The sequence below is a fragment of the Lygodium microphyllum genome, chromosome 4 (assembly GCF_053477565.2).
Source record: "Lygodium microphyllum isolate KBCC chromosome 4, Lygodium_microphyllum_v1.1.10, whole genome shotgun sequence".
Classification (NCBI taxonomy): Eukaryota; Viridiplantae; Streptophyta; class Polypodiopsida; order Schizaeales; family Lygodiaceae; genus Lygodium; species Lygodium microphyllum.
In genome coordinates this window covers 165,370,846-165,391,116 of record NC_141138.1, presented here as the reverse complement: position 1 = coordinate 165,391,116, position 20,271 = coordinate 165,370,846, and the positions used below count along the sequence as shown (strand labels likewise).

Genomic DNA, 20,271 nt, shown 5'->3' with positions numbered 1-20,271 from the left:
TCCAAGCAATTATCTAATTCCCTTATCTTGGTCATTTTTCCCAAGAAAGGTGCTATGTCAGGATGACTACTCATCCTCTTGCAAGATAACTTGCTCAAGAATCTGCCAATCTCATTCAGAGGAATTGGCCATTCCCTTGTGATCAAATCACAAGATCATGCGACACTGCAACTTGTTGCACAAGTGTCGCATAAAAAACCATGGGACTATTTTACCCATTGAATGGCATCTTCTAATCAGGAAATCAGGATTAGATAGGAAACAGGGTTAGGGTGTCTTCATAACAATCCGTTCTTGATTGCACTAGGCCGATATTGTCGGTCCTAGGGTTTCAAATTCAAATCGAGTTTCATCCTTTTAGCGAGTGAATCTTAGGGAAAAACCCTAGATCGTTTCTCATAAGTATGTCCTATTGTCCCTACATTCAGTGAATGTGGGCAAGTCTTTAGGGTGTAAGGATTTCTGCTGGCAATAAGTGCGACTAGGTCATGTCCTCAACGTGCTAAACCCTAGTTCGTCTTTTGGGATATGTTGCATCGATTTAACTATTTCTAAGGAGTCCCTCGGGGTTTAGGTGTTTAGGTTAAACCAATTTACTTGTCTATTCTTGAAGATATTTACGATATCATTCTCATAATCACATGAATCATTGCTTACGTATGGTTTGATTTACAAACCCTAACTTTTTTTGTTAAGATCAAAGCGTAAGTTAAGTTATGGCATAATTTCTATTGATCCTTCTATAACATGCAATCAAGATTCATGCTACTAAGCTTTAGGGTTTTATGTTTGAACCATGCAGCCTTTTCTAACAATTACACTGTTGAAACGAGATTTATGCCAATTGCCTACAGTTTAATCTTCTTCATGCATCCTTGGAGTCATTTCCTTGCCTAGCAATTTCCTACGGTTGTTAGCAACTTTCTTTAAAGAATCATTTCGAAGAAAATATGCCTAATAATGCGACATGTGATTTATTCTTTCCATGCATAATCGAAGTGTACAACAATAATTTCGACTTTATAAAGATGGTCATTAGTTAATCTAAGTTTGTTACTTTGTAATGCATAAAAACCACTTGCTAGGAATGCATAGAGATCTTATGCTCTTCTTTTTTATTCGTTTAATACAAATGACCGATTCTTTGATCGAAGTTATTTACTTTAATTTAGCCAAAGTATTTCAATCGAAAAATTGCATCCTAATTTCCGTAAATGAATCATGCACAATTGAATTATTACAATGTAAATCAAAATTAGGAAGAAAACCTGGACTTGTGGTGAAATGTCCGTATGGATGCTAGGAGATGATCCTCCTGCGGTTGCGCCTTGTGCCTTCTTAGGGGCCATCACGAATTCGGCCTTTTCGCTTTGGACGTAGATTTATGATCTTGGCCGTCTCCTTTGCACGAGAAACTCCCTTTGTGATTGGGCTTCCTTGATCGATTCCACTGTCTTTCAGAATTGAGCTTTAGAAGGCTTTATAGGCTTCCTCCTCGAAGTAGTGATTTCACGATTTGGACTTTACAATCGTCAAAAATGACTTTGGGGAATGTAAGGGAAAGGAAAATTGGAAATTCCCGATATATTAGGGCTTCACGAAAAAGGATATAATGGTTTTAAAAGGCTTGTGTAGGAATGCAATGGGAGACCTTAAAAGACTTGTATGGGGGGAAAATCAACGGAAATGACTTTGTGGAAATGCTAAGGGAAAGTTCTCAATTTCCGAGGATGCAAGGTGAAAGGATGCTTAAGTCCTTGGTTTGTAAAAAACCGCTTTGTAGGGGTAAAGGGAAAAGGGCCCACTGAAAGGGGGTTTAAAACCCGGGCTAATGGAATGACAAAAAAAAAAGGGGGGGAAAGGGGCTTATTTCTCGGGGTAAATAGGCTTTTAAACCCACTTGAGAGGGCAATAGGAAAGGCCCACGGGAAGGGGGGCTTTGGATCTCGGGGGGGGGGGGGGGGGGGGTTATTAAACCCACTTGAAAGGCCCTTATGGATGCCCACAAGAAGGGGGGCTTCCCAAAGGCCTTTAGAAGCTTCTGTGGGCGTGGCCACTCCACGTGGAGGAAAGGAGACGCTTGTTGGCGGCAGCTGGCGTACTTAGAGCTTTAGGCAGCGGTTCACCTCTCTCCCTCTCACGGCGTCGATTCTCCTCCTCTCCTTCTCAGTCAGCGTTACGCTCTTAGCTCCCTCCTTCCTTCCCTTCAAGCCTTCTCCCTTCCACTCGACTGGCAGCCTTACGCCCTCTCTCCTTACTCCCATGGTACAGGGCTTTTATAGGTGAGGGGAGGGGACCTTCTCGCCCCCATGTGGCCATAGTGCATGGCTATGTTTCATCTGTGAGCTCCAGCAAGGAGCTTAATCATCCTTGCTATACCCCTCTCCTCCAGCACAACTTTCGGTTGGGGGAAAGAGGGGATAATTGTAAATTTTTTTTACCATAATTCCAATATTATCTTTTTGGCCTCCTACTAAGAGGAAGTTCCCAAGTAACTAAACGGGTTTTTTTTTTCCCTTTTGTCTCGTTTATGCAAATGGAGATCAGGATACGTTGTGTATAATTTGAAAATCGCATCGTCAGTATTTTTGATGTTGGAATTCCCTTGCATGAGTATCACGCGGGTTAGAAATATTATCACAGAAATATTACACACCCTTGTTTGGAGTTGCCTTCACATCTTGTGAGTTCTTGCTACTGCCGGTTTCCCGTGGGGAGGAGAGTTAACTAGACCCCTCTTTGAATAAGAATATGTGGAAGACTTCTTGTGGACTTGATCGTGTAGCCTTGTGTAATGCAAGAACTGTTGCTCGAACTCATAGAAGGTAGGCAGTTGGGGCAATGAGATAATGTGTTGAATAAAGTGGAAATGTTTTTCAAGAAGCTTATTTAAGAAAAAAACGTAAGATGATCACTATTTGACTTTTGTGAGTCAGTAGTGGCGATCTATGTGAGTAAGTGTCTATATTCGGCCAACTTGACTTTCAGATTATCCCCTTTCTAAATGGAAAACTCCCAAAGCTCAAAGTTGAGATTGATATATTGAGTGCGATCTTTGGCCACATAGCGGTCAATGAGATGACTTCAATGCTTAGATGTGAGGGGAAAATGCTGTAATTGAGAGTGAAACTTAGGAAGTAACCCTTGCATTGACTCAACATTGACTGTGGCATTATGGGCTCTCTAGTGACGGATGTGCTCAGGGTAAGTTAGGTTTGGCATAGACTCATCAGGACCAACTACTAGGTCCCAAAATTCTTGAGATTCAAGTACTTGTTGCATGAAGTTTGACAAAGTGGTGGAATTCTATTGGTTAAAATGAGTCTTATTTGTGAAGGTATTCTTGGCCATAGCAACAGTAGTGGTAGTGCTATAGGATGGGAAAAGTGGATAGGATAGGCGAGTAAAGTACACTCGGGAATTAATCCTAGAGTGGCCACCGTGCATGTGGAAAGTATGCATAGTGGATCCAAATGTGGGATTGAACGGATTGGGCATGGGCATGGTGACCACATGAGTAGCCCATGGAGGAGAGAGAGGAAGACGTGGAGTAAAAGATGGAATTTCTTACGTGGGAGTGACCCGTGGAGTGTGTGATGACACACCATAAAGAGAGGATAGGAATATCTCTATGTGGAAGGTCGATGAATGGGGAGGTGAGTGATTGGGGGTAGTGAGGGGGATGTCCATCATTGCTGTCCTAGAGGGAAAAGAAGTGCTCTCTTGTGGGTATGGAAGACACAGTGTTAAAGGGTGGCATTCTCCCTAACGATGTACGAAGGTGCAAAGTGGCATTCGCTTGAGGGTAGGTAACATGGGGTCTAGAGAAAGAGAAAGAACTAGGAGTAGAGATGAAAGACACAACTTTGAGTGTGCTCGATGTAGAAGTGGAGTGCAATTCATAATTATTGAATGCAAAAGAAAGAGATTTGGGAGATGTGGGTGGGATAGGAGGGAAGTGTGAAAGAGAAGTGTCAACTCCATGCTTAGAATAAACAGTTCCAAGTATATGTGTAGATGTATATTTGCGAATAGAGCCTCCTTGATTAAAATTGACATAGTGAAAGTTATTCGGATCCTGTACACCAAAAGGAGAAACAGGGGAGGGTTTTGATTCATATGACTTAAAAGGGTTGTATGAACTTGATATTGGGCTTGGTTGAGATGAAGAAGATGGTTCACTAGTTGTCCCAAATGCTGTATGTCCTCCTTGATTAGAGAGTGGCTAGCCTCACCAACCGGTTTGGATATAGAAGAAAAGTTGGTAGGAGAGAGGTAAGTTGGACCATACTTGTTGCATAAACTCCTCATCTGTTTCGTGAAGTCCAAGAAAGGAGAAGAAAGTGAAGGTGAAGGTGAAGCGTTGTCTTTCTTGTCGAGTCCATAATGCCTTCTGAAGGCCTCGCCCTCTAGTGATGGTGAAGCCTAATAAGACGTAGTAGGATCCTAAGGAGGAGGAGGTTGAGACATTGTGAAATGGTTACGTGTTGTTCGTGTATCTCACACAAAACCAAGCCTCCACAATTCTGCTAGATACTTTGTAAAGAGTAGTGGCTCTAATACCATGTGAAGATATGCTAGGGTTTGCATTGAGAAAACATAGAATGTGCGAACATGACTAAAACACAATAACTTAGGCGGTAATGCAACAAACACAAATCCTAAATGCAAAATGCAAAAACACAAACACAAACAAAGAAGAAAGAGAACTTTGAAGTGAATGAATCAATGTTGTAAATGAATGAGAGAATGTACGTAATGCTCAAGGACTAAGGGAGGTGTCAATGTGTGTCATCCACCTAGATGGATCCCAAGTGTAATAACCACTAGAGTCGATGTAGAGGCTGATGAAAAAAGTTGATGAAAACACAAACTAGGCGATAGTGGGAGGCAAGGCAACAACGTAGACCACATAGCATTAGTCGTTGGGGGTTGGATAGCTAGTGGGAGAAAGCTAATGGCCAAAATATGCAAGACAAGGATAGGTTGAATGGTGGGCAGCTTGTCTATTTATAGATGTAGAAGGATCCTCCCAAATTAGGGTTTTGTATGTGGGACATGGAAATGCTCTAGAACCGCTCCCCGTTTAATGAAACTTTTGTAATTTACATGTTTTGGGGCTGTTTTAAAGAGCTAATCAATATATTATGAATTTTTAGCTCACCGTGCTCACTAGTACCTTTCAAAGAGCATGTTGAATTGCTTCCATCATGATGTAGTGATTATATATATGAGGGTGAAGAAAAGGAAGGTTGTGATGTAGTGTCACATATGAAGATATGAAGAGAAGGAATATACAAAAGGCATGCTACTGCTTCGTGTGGTGGATATCATGGTCATACTTGACAAAGCACGAGACTGTGTACATGTCTATCTCATCTGTGTGTACTTTACTACTTAGGGCTTATCAATGGCTCGAGTGGATGGTTCTTCTTGGGTCTAGTGATGTTGCATGCCCTCACATATTCTTAGATAGAAGGGGCAAGTGTGAGGGTGGAGAGAGAGCATGTTGATGCTCTTTCATTGTTGGTGGATTTGATGTATGCCATCAAATTCACATCTTTTGGTGATCCAAACCTTGGACTAGCGTGTTCAAGGCCAAGTTCATGCGGGGATGAGTGACATGATGTGTTCATGTGGTCTTGCATGAGGGGACTTCAAGGGCATGCATATGCTCTAGTGGAGGAATCTTGGTGTCAAGGTGAGCTGTCCATGTAGCTTGTGTGACTACAGGAGGTGCAAGGTGGCTAGCTCAACTAATTTGCTTTCGGAGAGGGATTATGGCATTTGGACTTCTTCTTCAAGGTGCTTTCTTATTGAGGTGCATCTAGCGGAGTGCATGTTGTTGGAGTATCCATGGTGCATCCTTGGTGTTCTTGTTCTTTGCTTGTTCACCTGTACTTTGAGAGAGGGTGTTCGAAGTGGTCATGTCATAGGTTCATGGGTGCCCATTGCCTAATTTATGGGCACTCTCTTCATGCTTTATTTGGTAATTGACCAACCTATTTTGTAGTAGGACAACTCCTTTATTTTGGTGTATAAAAGGAGGGAGTCTGGCCATAGTCCATGATCCATCACACTTGTACGTGCATATTCTTGGTGTGGAGAGAGGGAGCTTGTGGAGCGTGTGAGTTGGCGCTCAACCATTGTACTCTTGTCATAGTGGATTCCTATTCCTAGTTACATCTTGTGCATTGTCTCTTTCATGGATCTTGTGTCTTCCATGATTCCCTCACGTGCTTTGCTCTTCTAAGAGCTATTACTACAGGTCAATATAAGCTTGAGTTGTGCATAAGATGATAATACATGTGGTGTTGCTAGCAAGATGAAAATGGTGCACAACTCCATGAGAAGTATAAAGTGGCCAGGAAATAAAGGGGCTTGTTTGCAAAACCTAGGACATCCTTCTTAACAAGTAAAGGATTAGTTGGTAGTAACGTCTCTTGTGGATAAGAACATCCATATTGTAGATGCTTACCCCATAGGATTGGTTTGTGAGTGGTCATTGAATTATCCTTAAGTAGGGATCCTTACACACAAGTTTGCAATTAAGCGTGGCATAAGTGAGTAACAAGATTAAAGTCCGTGATAGTTGCTATTTGTTGGAATGTTAGCTTCATTCTACTTTTTAAGAGCTAGCAAACATCAAAATGGTTTTTGGATTATGTAATCAGAACAATCAAGCTAATTTAACTATAAACTTCATTTGTCATCCGAGAGGTAATGCATGGCAGTTGATTGCGTAGTTGGCACCTGAACAAATCAATCCTAGAGTTATCCTTAGAACAATTTGAAGGAGTTAGCATCTCTAATGAAAGCAAGTTGGAGGAGGAATTTGGGAAGATATGCTAGGGTTTGTAGGAGAAGACATAGAATGTATGAGAGACAAAAATGCAAAAACACAAGCAGGGAAGAAAAATAACTCTGAAATAGACAAATGAACGAGTGTACAATTTGCTCAAAGGTAGAGTTGTCCAACAACCAATGACTCTCGTGGGAGAGGGAGCAGTCAGAGAGTGACGTCCGCTGAAGGCGGATTGTGAGGAATGTAACCACCAGTTGGAGTAGGTAGGCAGCAAAACGCAGCCTGTATGAGAGTGTTGGGCTGATGGAGACATCTAGGAGTAGGGCAGCAGCAGTAGGAGCAGACCTGCAGCAAAGCGCAGCAGCACTGGCACTCTGCCTTGCCAGAGCGGCAGCTAGAAAGGGCAGATATGATGCTGAACACTGTCTTGGAGTCTGACCAGGTTGAAGGAAAGGTGCAGAAGCCTTGCCTGGCAGCATGAGCTGAAAATGCAGGCTGAACAGGTGTCAGATGTGGTGCAGCAGCTGATGTCAGCACACAGGCTGAGAATGTAGCTGTATGGAGCCTCTAATGAGCAGGGCACAAAGTGTAGACAAGGCACTTGGGGCTGGAGAGGGTGTGGCAGCAGTCAGCTGAGGGCTGGATAGTCACCTAGTGGAGTAGATTGATGGCTGAAATGAACAAGATGGCAAGTGGCTGAGCACCCTATCTGTTTATAGATGAGGAACGAACCATAAAATTCTGAAATTTCACCAAGTAGCACATAGAAACTTTTCCTCTAACTTCACTTGCCTCAAAACCTCCACTAGGTTCTAGGCCTTTGTTCCTTTGGACATCACAAATCCTTTGAACTATCACATTGTTGCCAACAATGGTACATTGGCTACATTTCCCTCATGATCAGCATTATACAAAGTGTGTACATTGGATTTTGCATTCCTATTGCCATACCTGGATACGTTGGGTCTTGCATTCCGTGCATTACTTGTGGCATACCATACGGATTTGTGCCATACATTCCCATAGACGTTCCTAGAGCAGCCATCGCATGAAAAATAGATCCACCGCCAAAGCATCCTGGGTGCCCCACATTAGCATGCTCAAATTTTGTTGGATTGGCACTACCAAGTTGGCCTTGCATTTGCAGTACTTGCCCCATTGGCATGCATGCCTTGCTATTCAAAACTCATTGGGTTGGCACTACCAAGTTGGACTTGCATTTGTAGTACTTGCCCCACTGGCATCATTTCGTTTTGGTCATTACCAACATTAAGTGCATCTTGAGGTTGTGGTGGCTTTTCTTTTGGAACCTTGTGCTGTTCAGAAGCTCTAGAAGATGACTCCTTCTACTTGTCTTTGCTGTCCTTCATAGGAGCATTCAAGAATTGTACAAATCGAGGATTCTCTGCCAATTGTGCAAAGAGATCAGCTGATGTCCTCAACTATGCCTCAAGTTGATCATCATCCTCTTCTTTTTCTTGCTGGTCATTGACATTTTGAGGCCTTGAAGGACATGCTTCTTGGTCAAAATCCGCATTCTCAACATGCTGACCATGGTGTGTGCCCATTCCAAGATCAGGGCTTGCATTACCCTCGATCCTTTGTGATCCTTTAGACTCTGAAACATCATTATGACTTGAATCTATTTCACTAGAGTATGATGATATACTTGCTGATTTGCACTCAATTGATCACAAATTCAACAACTTGCAAATGGTTTGGTTTGCAATCATATGCCTTGGGCCCACCTAGTTGAAGAAGAAGATGTATCTTGGCAACGAAACCATGAAACCAGCCTTCCTTCTTAGATAGTATAGTAGGTCTCCTGACTTGCGACAATTTACAGCAAGCAATAGACATCACAAATCTAAAATTTAAGCTTTACCATTCAATCTTGGTCGTTTGCACCTGATTGACCCCAACAACTAGTACCCCTTGTAGTATTTCTTTATCTTATATCTCTCAAAGATGAAGTACACTAAGATTTAGGACTGATCTCCTTCAGTCTTCAATACAAAGGGCTGGAACAAATGACCAACAACAAGAAGGAACAATTTACCTCTCCTTTTGGCTATTTATTTGGTCACTATTCAATCCTTGCACTCTTTGCATGTAGGCCAAACCGATGGGAATGGGCTGATCCCTCGAATGAGTTGTAAATTCTCAATTCACAGCTACTACTTTGAATAGAGATCTTCAATTAGTGGGCGTAGATCTTGAGGTAGTTGAGAAACCCTAATTGTTACCATCAATTAGGGCTTTGGCAACAATTTCTTTAGTTGTTCTCACCAAAGGTTGGAATATACTGAGAATTGTTAAGGAAATGTCAAAGGATGAGAGAGAAAATCAATTGAAGAGAGTAGCTTTTAAATGATAGCTCTAATGGCAATTTTCATGGCATGAACAATTTCATAAATGGGTTAAAACCCTAGTATGACTAATGAGCCCTTGTGTTCTATCATTGCCTCTCATTGAGGCAGAGAAGGAAACTTGTTGCCTTTGTCTTGTCGTATTGCATGATTAGCTATCATTTGTCTTAGAGCTAATCCGGTAGCCCCAGTGAAGACAACCTTCCTTCTTGGATAGGGTGGTAATAACGTTATTGATCAACAATTATTGCAAGTATAAAGTTCACATAAATTGAAATGCATACTTCACTACTTTAATCTTAGACAATGGATAGCATGTGTTGGCCCCAAAACAAGCACCCCTTGCGGTATTTCTTTAACTTTTATTGCAAATGGATGGAGTATAATGGAGATCCTCTCTGATCTCCTTTGCTAATCCAAGTGCCACTTGCTTTCAAAATTAACCGGTAAGGCTCCAAACCAATTTGCCCCTTGGTTTGCTCAGGGATTGGCCTTTATTGTGCTCCTTGAAAGAGAAATTCAGCCCCAAATCTGATATTGACTGGCTTGCCTCCTGAATCTCCTTGAAATCCCTCAATTTCAGCTACTGAAATTCAAGTCCTAGGCCCTCAATATTGAGCACGCATCCCAAGGTGACTGTCAAACCCTAATTTGTGTTGTAAATAAGGACTTATCGTAGAGATTTTTCAATATCTTTGCCTCTGATGACTCAAATTGCTGGAAAATGTTGAGATAACTTGAGAGATGGTTAGGGAATAAGAGAGAATGCTATAGAGAGAGAAACTTTAGAGTTTCATTGCGAGAAATGTTGAAAAATTGTTGTTACTCTGGTTAAACAACCATGGAAATTATTACCTCTAGCTTAGGATCACCGGAAAGGTGGTTGTCTTCTCTTGTATGTTGTCACTTGTACCACAAGGACCTTTTGCTATTATCATTTGCACCCGAACGGCTCTCCAAACTGCTATTGTTTGTTATAGGATTGGTTTTTGGTGGTTACAAATCTCATCAGTAACGTCTCCTTGCTCTTTAATAGCCTCTTTCTCTGTCACAATGACCGGAATAGATTTCCACTAGTCCCAAAAGCGTTTTTTCCACTTGCATGGGCAAGTTTTTCCAAGTGGTAATATTCTAATACCATTTTCTAGCATTATTTAGGTTATTAAATTAAAAATTAATTTAATAATTATTATAGTACTCAAAAAATTAATTTCACTAGCCAATAATTAAATTGGCTAGGTCAATTTTTCTTCCAAGTATCCTTGAGCAGTTATTAGCTCTTAGACCAGCATTTATTAACTAATTAATGCCTAGTCTCTAATGTCATTGACATTAGTAGCCAATAAATTAGTCTAGGCCAAAATCTAACACTGGGTATTACCTAGTATATGTCAGACATAACTTATTATATACATGCATATGTGTGAGTTTGATGAGGCCTATTACATGTGACTATATATATGGGTGTTAGAGTGTGTGATTGCGACTATGCACTTATTTGTACTTTTTTGTGTGAATGTATGATTATGTACAAGTATATAAGTGCATTCATCTACCTAGCACCGAGTGTTATTGTGCTTGATTATATGGGTATATATGAGTATGTGTGCTTGTGAGTGTTGTAGTGCTTGCATGCTTGAGATGTGGGCACTAAGTAGGCGAACAAGGTCTTGAGGGGCCTTATCCCTGTTAGGTTTGACTTATGCATATGCTCATAGAGGAGTTTTCGTGATCCGTGGTAGGATATTGGACGCTTTTTACTCTCCTTATGAGGTTTTTTCCCCTTGTTATATTATCTTCTATTTTATGTTGATAGACGTTCCAGACAATTCAACAGATGGAGAGCTTCGAGGCGAGATTCGGCCGCCTCCTCGTTGGGCCCACGACACGCTCTAAGATTCAAGGATTGAGGGGGTCTTTGAGGAGTAGGAACCGCACGATGGACCACGGAGGTGATGGAGACACTAGGCACATTCTACGGAGCTTGCTTGCTCTAACTACTGTTTGATGTCCTGTCTTATGCAAGATAGAGAGCCTACATTAGTGAAGGAGGCTTTACAATTATCATTGGCGGAAAGTGATGGAAGCCGAGTTGGAGGCTATTGAGCGGAATGGCCCTTGGTTTCTTGTGCCTCATCCCTCTCATAAGAAGGTGATTGGTGTCAAATGGGTTTTCAAGATCAAGTATCATAGTGATGGCTCTTTGGACAAGCACAAGGCTCGCCTTGTTGCTAAAGGTTTTCCACAGCGCTCAAGTGTTGATTTCCATGATACTTTTGCCCCCACTGCTCGCATGGCGACTATTCGTGCTGATCTTGCCTTGGTTGGTCATAGGAGATGGCTTGTTTTTCAGTTGGATGTGAAGTCGACCTTCTTGAATGGTGATTTAAAGGAGGAGATCTATCTCTTTCTCTCTCTCTCTTCACTCTTTGTCATGGTCATTCGCTTTTGCTTTGCTTCACTTTGACATTATCAACCAATCCTATCAAGGGGCCCCTTGGTCCAAAGAGGGGAGAGGCTGCATGGCCCATAAATAGGTGGAGGTGGTATTCCACAAATTGCCGCAGGCTTAGGGGACATGAAAGTAGCGTTAGCAATAGTGGAGTCCCAAGCGCGCCATCCTATTTATTATTTAACATCAGCTTTTGTTCCTTTTTGCCTTGCCAAGAGAGAAGCTTTGGAACCGTTAGTGCTTTTGCCCTCAAGGAGCTAGTCTCCTCCCAATTTGGAGGTGGGTGCCAAGAAGATTTAGCAAGGACCGATCTCTAGGAGGGGACCAAATGATTCAATAGTATAGATGACTTAAGATGGATAGGCTATTTGACATTAAGCACATGCCACTATGAGGCAGAAATCCTATTGTTTCCAAGCTTGATACCCTACGTCTCAAGGAAAAATCTGCCAATCAAGGACTAGGGTTGCCTATCCTTGCACAAGGCTTGGAATAGTGACCAACAAAGAGAAATCATATGTCTCCAAATCTAGAACAGCCCCACCATCCAGTCTTTTGGGAGTGCAAATATGGTGCTAGGAGATCAAGGAAATATCCATCCAAGTAGAATCTTTTTTTCAAAGCAAAAATTTGACGGTTTGAGTAATTTGGTGTAAATGAGACTTTAGCCAAGGGAGCAAGAGAAGGTAATATGAAATCATCGGTATCATGAATGTTTGCGCTATTTTCAATGTCAGGTGAAAAGGCCAAGCTTGTGATTTCCAATACAGAAACTTATCCATAATGCCCTAGGAGATCCAATCTATTAGCACTTAGGCGAAATTTGCACTCCCAAAGGATAGCCCAAGTGCTTAAAAGCAGAGCCTTTAATCACCACCTTGCCTTGCTAGCTAGACATCACTCTCAGTGCAATCGATTAATGTGTAGTGCCGAGGCAAGGGCGAATAAGTCCCATGTGGCCATCACTCTTTGTATATTATTTGGATTAGCCTTAAGAAACATTAAGGTATCATTTGCCAAGGTGTGGCCCACCAATTGTTCTTATGAAGGGAGAGAGAGTCCGACCACCTCACCATTGGCCACTAGATGAGACAACATCATTAGAATGGGGTGAAAGGCCAAGGCAGAGAAGAAAGGACTCAACAGGCAACCCTGCCTTACTAATCAGCAAAGAGGGAAGGGTGTTTTGACACCACCTCTAAGCAAAACTCTTGATGTGGAATCCGTGTTGATAATATTGATAAGTACAAGCATTCTCAGACCAAAACCCATGCCTTGCATCAACTGACCCAGGAAGGACCATTCCAAATGATCGAAGGCTTTTTCAAGATCCAATTGAACCGTCACCATTTCATGCTTCGTGTATCGAGCATAGTCTATTTCCATCTGGATGTTCAAGATGTTGTGTAAAATATTGCACTGCTTAAAAAATCCAGTGGTGGGTAGGGTGAATAATGTTCGGAAGATATTCATGCAGCTTGTTAACTAGGACTTTGGTAAGATCTTATGCACAAAGCCCATCAACAAGATTGATCGCCAATGCTTCAAGGTGTAGGGGGACAGCCGTTTTGGGATTGGTTTAATCAGACCCTCCTTCCAAGAGAGTGACATGCATCTAGTTGTCCAAATTTGCTGGTATAAGGCTGCCAAAGGAGTAGCCAAGTGAGTGGTATAGGTCTCAAAAGACCCATTAGTGATACCATTCCACCATGGGCTTTTGTCTTTAGGCAAATGGAAGAGGATATCCATGACCTAATCTTGTGTAATGTCCATATCCAAAGTGTTAGCAACATCCAGTGGAACTCGATCTTTAACCAGATCACAAAATAATGAATGGGCCGCATCGACTGCATGAGAAACAGAGGACTGCCATCCAAGCAATTCCATGAAATAGGTTGTGCACATTTGCAGAATTGCTCATGGATCTGCAATCATTCCACCATCGGAGATGCCTAGGTGGATCACATTTTCCCTTGCAAAGGAGGCATGGAGGCCATGATAAAACTTATGTGACTAACAATTATTGTCATGCAAACCCTCTGATAGTATAGCAAGTTTGGTCTGTTGGTACAATCTCTTTTGAAAAGTATCCAACAAGCTGTCATGAGGACATGTATTTTTGAAACCTCACTTAACATGTGGATTAAATTTTAATCACATGATTAAGTAAATGTTGCACATGTGAGGTGTAATTGGGGCTAGAGTAAATTTACAAGCTTGTGACCCGAGGAAATTACAGGATGTCAAAGGCAAAAGTTGCTATAAGTTACGCTGCACAGATACTCAGTGATATCTGGTGCCGGTTGTTTGCCTAGGTCATTCATTTGGTCATAAGTGTTAGTTGGTGACACTAGGGAAGTGACGCTTATTGGTACCTAACGCCAATCTGATGGTCAAAGATGGTGCAGAGATGCTCAGGAATGGAAGTTGCCTAGCCAATTTAATTTTTGACTAGTTAGATTTTTTTTGAGGGCATCGAAATAATTATTAGATTAATTTTTAGTATGTAAAGACTGAAAATTAATATCTAATTATAGATAATGCTGGAAAAACCATTTGGGAAGGTTGTCACTTGTCAAAAATGCCCATGCAAGACTGAAAAACGTCTTTAGAGGTTAGAGAGGCATTTTCAGTGTATTCAGCCCTGCAAGAGAGAGAGAGAGGAGATGCTGTTGGCCTGATTTGCAGCCATTGGAGGATCTTCCGAGGCAGCCAAGGGTAGGAGAAAACCAATCAATTGTAGGTGATAGCATTTACAGGCTGTTGAGACAAAGCAGCAACAGTAAATGATTGATTTTCTTCAGCTCTTTGCATCTATAAGCTGTTGAGATAGGGCAGCAGCAGTAAATGACAGATTTTCTTCAGTTCTTTGCAAAAAAAGTTTGAATTTTCTTTCTCCCAAGCATTCTCTCCTATCTCCCAATCATGTAACCAGCCTTCCTCCATAGAGTGGTAAATAACTGACTAAGCACCATTTACAACAATTAACAAACTCACAAAACTGAAATGTACACTTTACCATATAATCTTAGACATTGACTCCAAAATTGGTGCTCCTTTCGGTATTTATTTAACTTAATTGAAGAAGAAGAAGATGTACAATGGGATTCTCCCTATCCCTTTCGGTATTCCAACTCCCCTTGTTGTCCAAAATGACCAGCAATTCTTCAATCTGATTTGCCCCTTGATTCGGACAATCAATTGGCATCCACATGCTTTGATGGGGATGAAAAATGCCCCAAATTCAATGATTTGTTGGTTCCTCCACTTGAATAGGCTAAAAAATGCTTCAGCCCTATTGAATCCATGTCTTGGAGCTTCCAATTTTTGGCACACTTCCTAAGGTTGTTGCTAAACCCTAATTTTTGCTCTGCAAATTAGGGTTTATAGCAGAGAAATCTAAAATTTCTTAGCCTCTGGTGATCTTAATGCTGTAGGAGGGAGGGTTGTCATGAGGATATGTATTTTTGAAACCTCACTAAACATGTGGATTAATTTTAATCACATGGTTAAGTAAATGTTGCACATGTGAGATGTAAGTGGAGTTAGAGTAAATTTACAAGCTCGGGACTCGAGGAAATCAGGGGATGCCAAAGGCAAAAGTTGCTTTTAAGTTATGTGGCATAGATACTTAGTGGTATCTGGGGCCAATTGTTGGCCTAGGTCATTTTGGTCATAAGTGTCAGTTTGTGACACTAGGGAAGTGGTGTTTAATGGTACCTAATGTCAATCTAATGGTCAAAGATGACGCAGAGACACTCGGGAATGGAAGTTTCTTAGCCAATTTAATTATTGGCCAGCCAGCTTATTTTTCAGGGTACCAAAATAATTATTAGATTAATTTTTAGTATTTAAAGACTGAAAATGAATATTTAATTATGGATAATGCTGGAAAAACCATTTGGAAAGGCTACCACTTGTCAAAAATGCCCATGCAAGACTGAAAAACGTCGACGCTGGAGAGAGGCAGTTTCAGTGTATTCAGCCTGCAAGAGAGAGAGAGGAGATGCTGCTAGTAGTATCTAGAGGCTGTTGATACAGGGCAGCAGCAGTAAATGACTGATTTTATTCAGTTCTTTGCATCAACAAGCTGTTGAGACAAGGCAGTAGTAGTAAATGATAGATTTTCTTGAGTTCTTTGCGAAGAAAGTTTGAATTTTCTATCTCCTCAGCATTCCCTCTCATCTCCCAAGCTTTCTACAGCCTTGCTCTAAAGATTACAGCATTGAGATCATGAGAGGTTGAGAAATTTCAGATTTCTTTGCTGTAAACCCTAATTTGTAGAGAAAAAATTAGGGTTTAGCAACAATGTTGGGAAGCATGCTAGAAATTGGAAGCTCCAAGACGTGGATTCAATAGGGCTGAAGCATTTTTTTGCCTATTTAAGTGGAGGGACCAACAAATCATTGAATTTGGGGCATTTTTCATCCCCATCAAAGCATGTGAATGCCAATTGATTACCCGAATCAAGGGGCAAATCAGATTGAAGACTTGCTAGTCATTTTGGACAGGAAGGGGAGTTGGAATACCGAAAGGAATAGGGAAAATCCCATTGTACATCAACTTCTTATTCAATTAAGTTAAATAAATACCGAAAGGGGCATAAGTTTTGGGGCCAACAGGATGTCCAATGTCCAAGATTATATAGTAAAGTGTGCATTTCAGTTTTATAAATTTGTTAATTGTTGTAAATAGTGCTTAGGCAGGTTATTTACCACCCTATTCGAGGAGGAAGGCTGGCTACACAAGCTGTGCCAATCTTGTCGAGATGGAAAGTAAAAGGGGATCTTATGGCGATCCATCTAAATAGAGAGTGTTAGAGCTAGGACTTGCTTATTGGCTTGCAACCATTGCCTAGGCAGGGTAGCATGATGCATTCCATATTGTCTAGTGACCGTTTGCACATTGCATATCAACCGATTGAGAGAAGTTGCCCCTTGGGATGGAAGGTCCAATGAAAACTGATGTGACAACAATTGCATACAACCATCAAATATCTCATGTTGGAGGAAGGAGTCGAAACACAGCGGGAGCTCGAAAAGGACCCACACGATGCATGTGCATCTTAAATACCACCTCTGGTAAAAAGGAATCATCATGGCAAGAGTCTCTCTCTCTCTCTCTCTCTCTCTCTCTCTCTCTCTCTCTCTCTAGCCACGGCAAGAAGCAAAGCTCGGCTCCCACACCCAACTGGCCCCCACCCATGCAGGAGGCACATGTCGAGGACACAAGGGATACTACGCCACCACTAGAGGGCCCTGCTCTTCCGATTCAGCCTCTCGATGTTAGATAGACCCATGCAGGACATTTTAGGATGACCGAGCTCCATGAGCAGTTCCACACCATACTTGGAACACATATGAATTGTACCCAACCTATATATCATTTTTTACCTACTCAATTAGTTTATCATAGCATTAGATAGAGGCTTTACTAGGACTTGGAAAGTTTCCCCCAGACATTTTGTATGTAATGTTTTGGTCTCATAGGCCAACTTGGCCTTTCGTAGACATTAATATAACTTTCTTTCTTTCTTTCTTTCTCTCTCCCCCCGGCGGCAAACCTCCATGGAGTTCCATCTGCCATAGCTCGTTGGCCATGTGTGAGCTCGATACCCAACATAGGCCCCCTACTTATAATAGTTTTTGTACAAAGTAGCTTGCAGATGAGGTAACATGTGGGGACAAAGATTTGCTGGGCATTAGGGAGACATGGAAAACATATGGATGTAGTGTTCTATGTCATGGATGGTCCAACGCTTAGACCTATCATCAATGTTGTGCCATCTTCTTAATATGGGTCTGTTTGATACAAGTGGCCATCACAAGTTTGGAGACTACATATATGAGATAGTAAAGGAAGAGATCATGGACATTGGGCCCCAAAATGTTGTGCAAGTGTGTATGGGTAATGCAACAAATTGTGTACGGGATGGACAATTGATAGAGCAATAGTGGCCTATTAATTTTATACTGGATGTACTTGTGCTCCCTTGGGTTGCGTATGTCAGTAGATGCCAACAAAATTGTCACATTCATTACAGACGAGTAGAAATTTTAGGTCTGTATTAACAAATCAACACAAGTTGTGTACATGTTTCTCATCTTGGTAAACCTACTAGATGACGTGCTACAATGGACTACATTGCATTGTCGTAAGTGAGGTTTTAACTAGAAAGAGAGTTTGCCATACGAACAAGGTAATGCATGTGGATAATATGATTTCGGGATTCTTTTTGGCAAAATGCAAAGTTATATTGAAGTTATGTGCGCCTATGTTGAATGTGATCCATCTTGCAGAGGTAGAGAAGATGCCACTATGGGGCTGTTATATGAGTTGACTGATTGTATAAACGAGAATATAGAAAGTCAAGGGTATTGATTCTAGTAAGTTGTAAGAGGTGAAAGAATTATGCATGGATAGATGGGACGTGTTACATTCACCTTTGCATGCTGTAGCATAGATGTTTTGTGTGATGAGGTAGGCAGGTACAAGTCTAGAATCAAGTAGATTTGCATACCCTCTTACAAAGGATAAGAAAAGGATCATCAAGCTTTGTGGTGATCAAAGTGCTTTCACAAGGTATATGTGCATGTCCATATGAAAGAGGTTGGAGCATCTTTTCTCTTATCCAAACAAAGAGAAGCCTACAGTCAAACTTGTGTACAACCTTCATATTTCCTCCAAAATCCAAGAATGAGGATGGGAGAAGGTTGAGGTGACTCTTGAGATGCTAAACAAAGAAAAGGATGATGATAGGCTGATTGCATTGCAGGAAATGCAAGAGGAAGAAATGGAAATTGCTTCCCAGCACCAAGTGCTAGTGGTACTGCTGCTATGGATGACATTGATGAGAAGGATGAAGAGGAGGATTTTGATGATGGTGCTAATGAGGATGAGGACAATGATGATGATGCTGAGGAGGAGGAGAGCATCATTCCTGCGATGGGCATTGTTGCACTGTTTTCTAACTTTGTTGAATGTTCTAGTCTCTTTCTAGTATGTATCCACCTCTTACCTATCTCGTAGCCTTGTTGCGATGGGCATTGTTGCACTGTTTTCTAACTTTGTTGAATGTTCTAGTCTCTTTCTAGTATGTATCCACCTCTTACCTATCTCGTAGTCTTTAACTTTGTTGGTGAAACCTATCTCTTTCTAGTATGCATCCACCTCTTACCTATCTCGTACACATTCTTTGTTTGAGAGAGAGTTCCATAGAGGTTTAGAACCTCTTTCCCTAGTCAAAACTATTTAAAATCCCTATATAAAAAAAACCCGCGCTTCTTATTTTACCCCCTCTTGAAAGAAACTTACAAAACACGTTTTTGATGTTTCGTTTCTAAATGTTTTTGACGTTTCTGGCTGCTATGATAACAACATGATTAGATAGAAAGAGAGGGATGCCATGGGAGGAGTGAGGCTCTTTGGTGGAATGCACATGATCCAAAGGTTTCAAAGTATGTGTGGTTGAAATTGAGGTACTTTCACTTGTGATACATTGCTTGGCTGCATCAACCATGGATGTAAGGCAAAAAGGTTGGATACATTTGTAGTTTTAGACATTTCTGTTAAACTGTGTGATCAATTCAAATCCTTAAACCAAGGTTAGTGTGTCCAGGGTTGGGGGTCTTTATTGGACATTGCTGCCCACCATAGTTCTAGCTCGGCATCTTTTCAGTGGCATGTTGCTCCTCATCTGTGATATTTTGCGGATGCCCTTTACAAACACAGCCTAGTTTATAATGGTCATAGCTCTATAGTTACATAACTTTATATTTTCCTAGATTGAAGTTATAGTTTGTGCCTGCCCATCTATTGTTCAGTATATTTGTGAAAATACCATGTTATCTGATGCCTTTTGAACCTTGATGGAAGTTCTTTTAGATTATATTTGGGTCAATAGAACATTTAATGGTTTAAACCTATGCAACTCTATTATGCAGAAGTCTTCTAATCTCTAATTAGTGGCAATATTCTGGACTTTAACTGAAAGCCATTAATATCAACTCATACTTGATGAATCTGTTTCAGGAGACTCGGAAAAGACATATCATCATCGAGTGGTAGAGCTGCAACGGTTGCGTTCAATGTGGGTGGTATATTTTTTGAGCCTTTTCTTGTTTGGTGTGGTGGCCATGCTGATCGGTTTATTAGATTGCCATCAAAATGTTCATTCATTTGTGAGTTTTACCATACAGATGTGCAATTGTTCATATAAAGAAGTTCTGTCACCATCCAGTTTCTATGATAGTATTTTTATCATGTTAAGCTCAAAGATTTTGACAACAGTATCTAAGAAGTGGGGTTTTGCATATAGAATTGTTTGCGACTGTCCTACTAATCGCTAGGTTTCATTGAATTGTATTTGATATGAAAGTATAGAATAATGGGTTGTGAATGTGGAAAAGTCTCCAGGGTGTCTTATGTGTTGTTTATTCATCTATTTTCTTTCATGCATTTTGCTTGCAGATTTGGAATAAGTGAAAGGCAATGGGTGGAGGCCCAGGTCGAGAACTCGAAGCAACAAGCTGTACTCTCTACAGCCAAAATGCAAACTTCTGCTGATGAAGCACATGTTCATTCTGACCTCCATTATCTACGGTATATGTTTCTAGTGAATTTGTCAGTTTTGTTTGTTGTGCTAT

At 41.1% G+C, this 20,271-nt stretch overlaps 1 protein-coding gene across 1 annotated transcript in view; it reads left to right on the top strand.

Moving 5' to 3' along the window:
* AUG3 (HAUS augmin-like complex subunit) overlaps positions 1–20,271 on the top strand; it is a 146,990-nt gene that overhangs the window by 64,212 nt on the left and 62,507 nt on the right. Inside the window, exons 8-9 of the mRNA XM_087676823.1 lie at positions 19,658–19,715; positions 20,096–20,227. Of these exons, the coding sequence (XP_087532949.1) occupies positions 19,658–19,715; positions 20,096–20,227 (190 nt within the window). The remainder of the gene's footprint in view (positions 1–19,657; positions 19,716–20,095; positions 20,228–20,271) is intronic.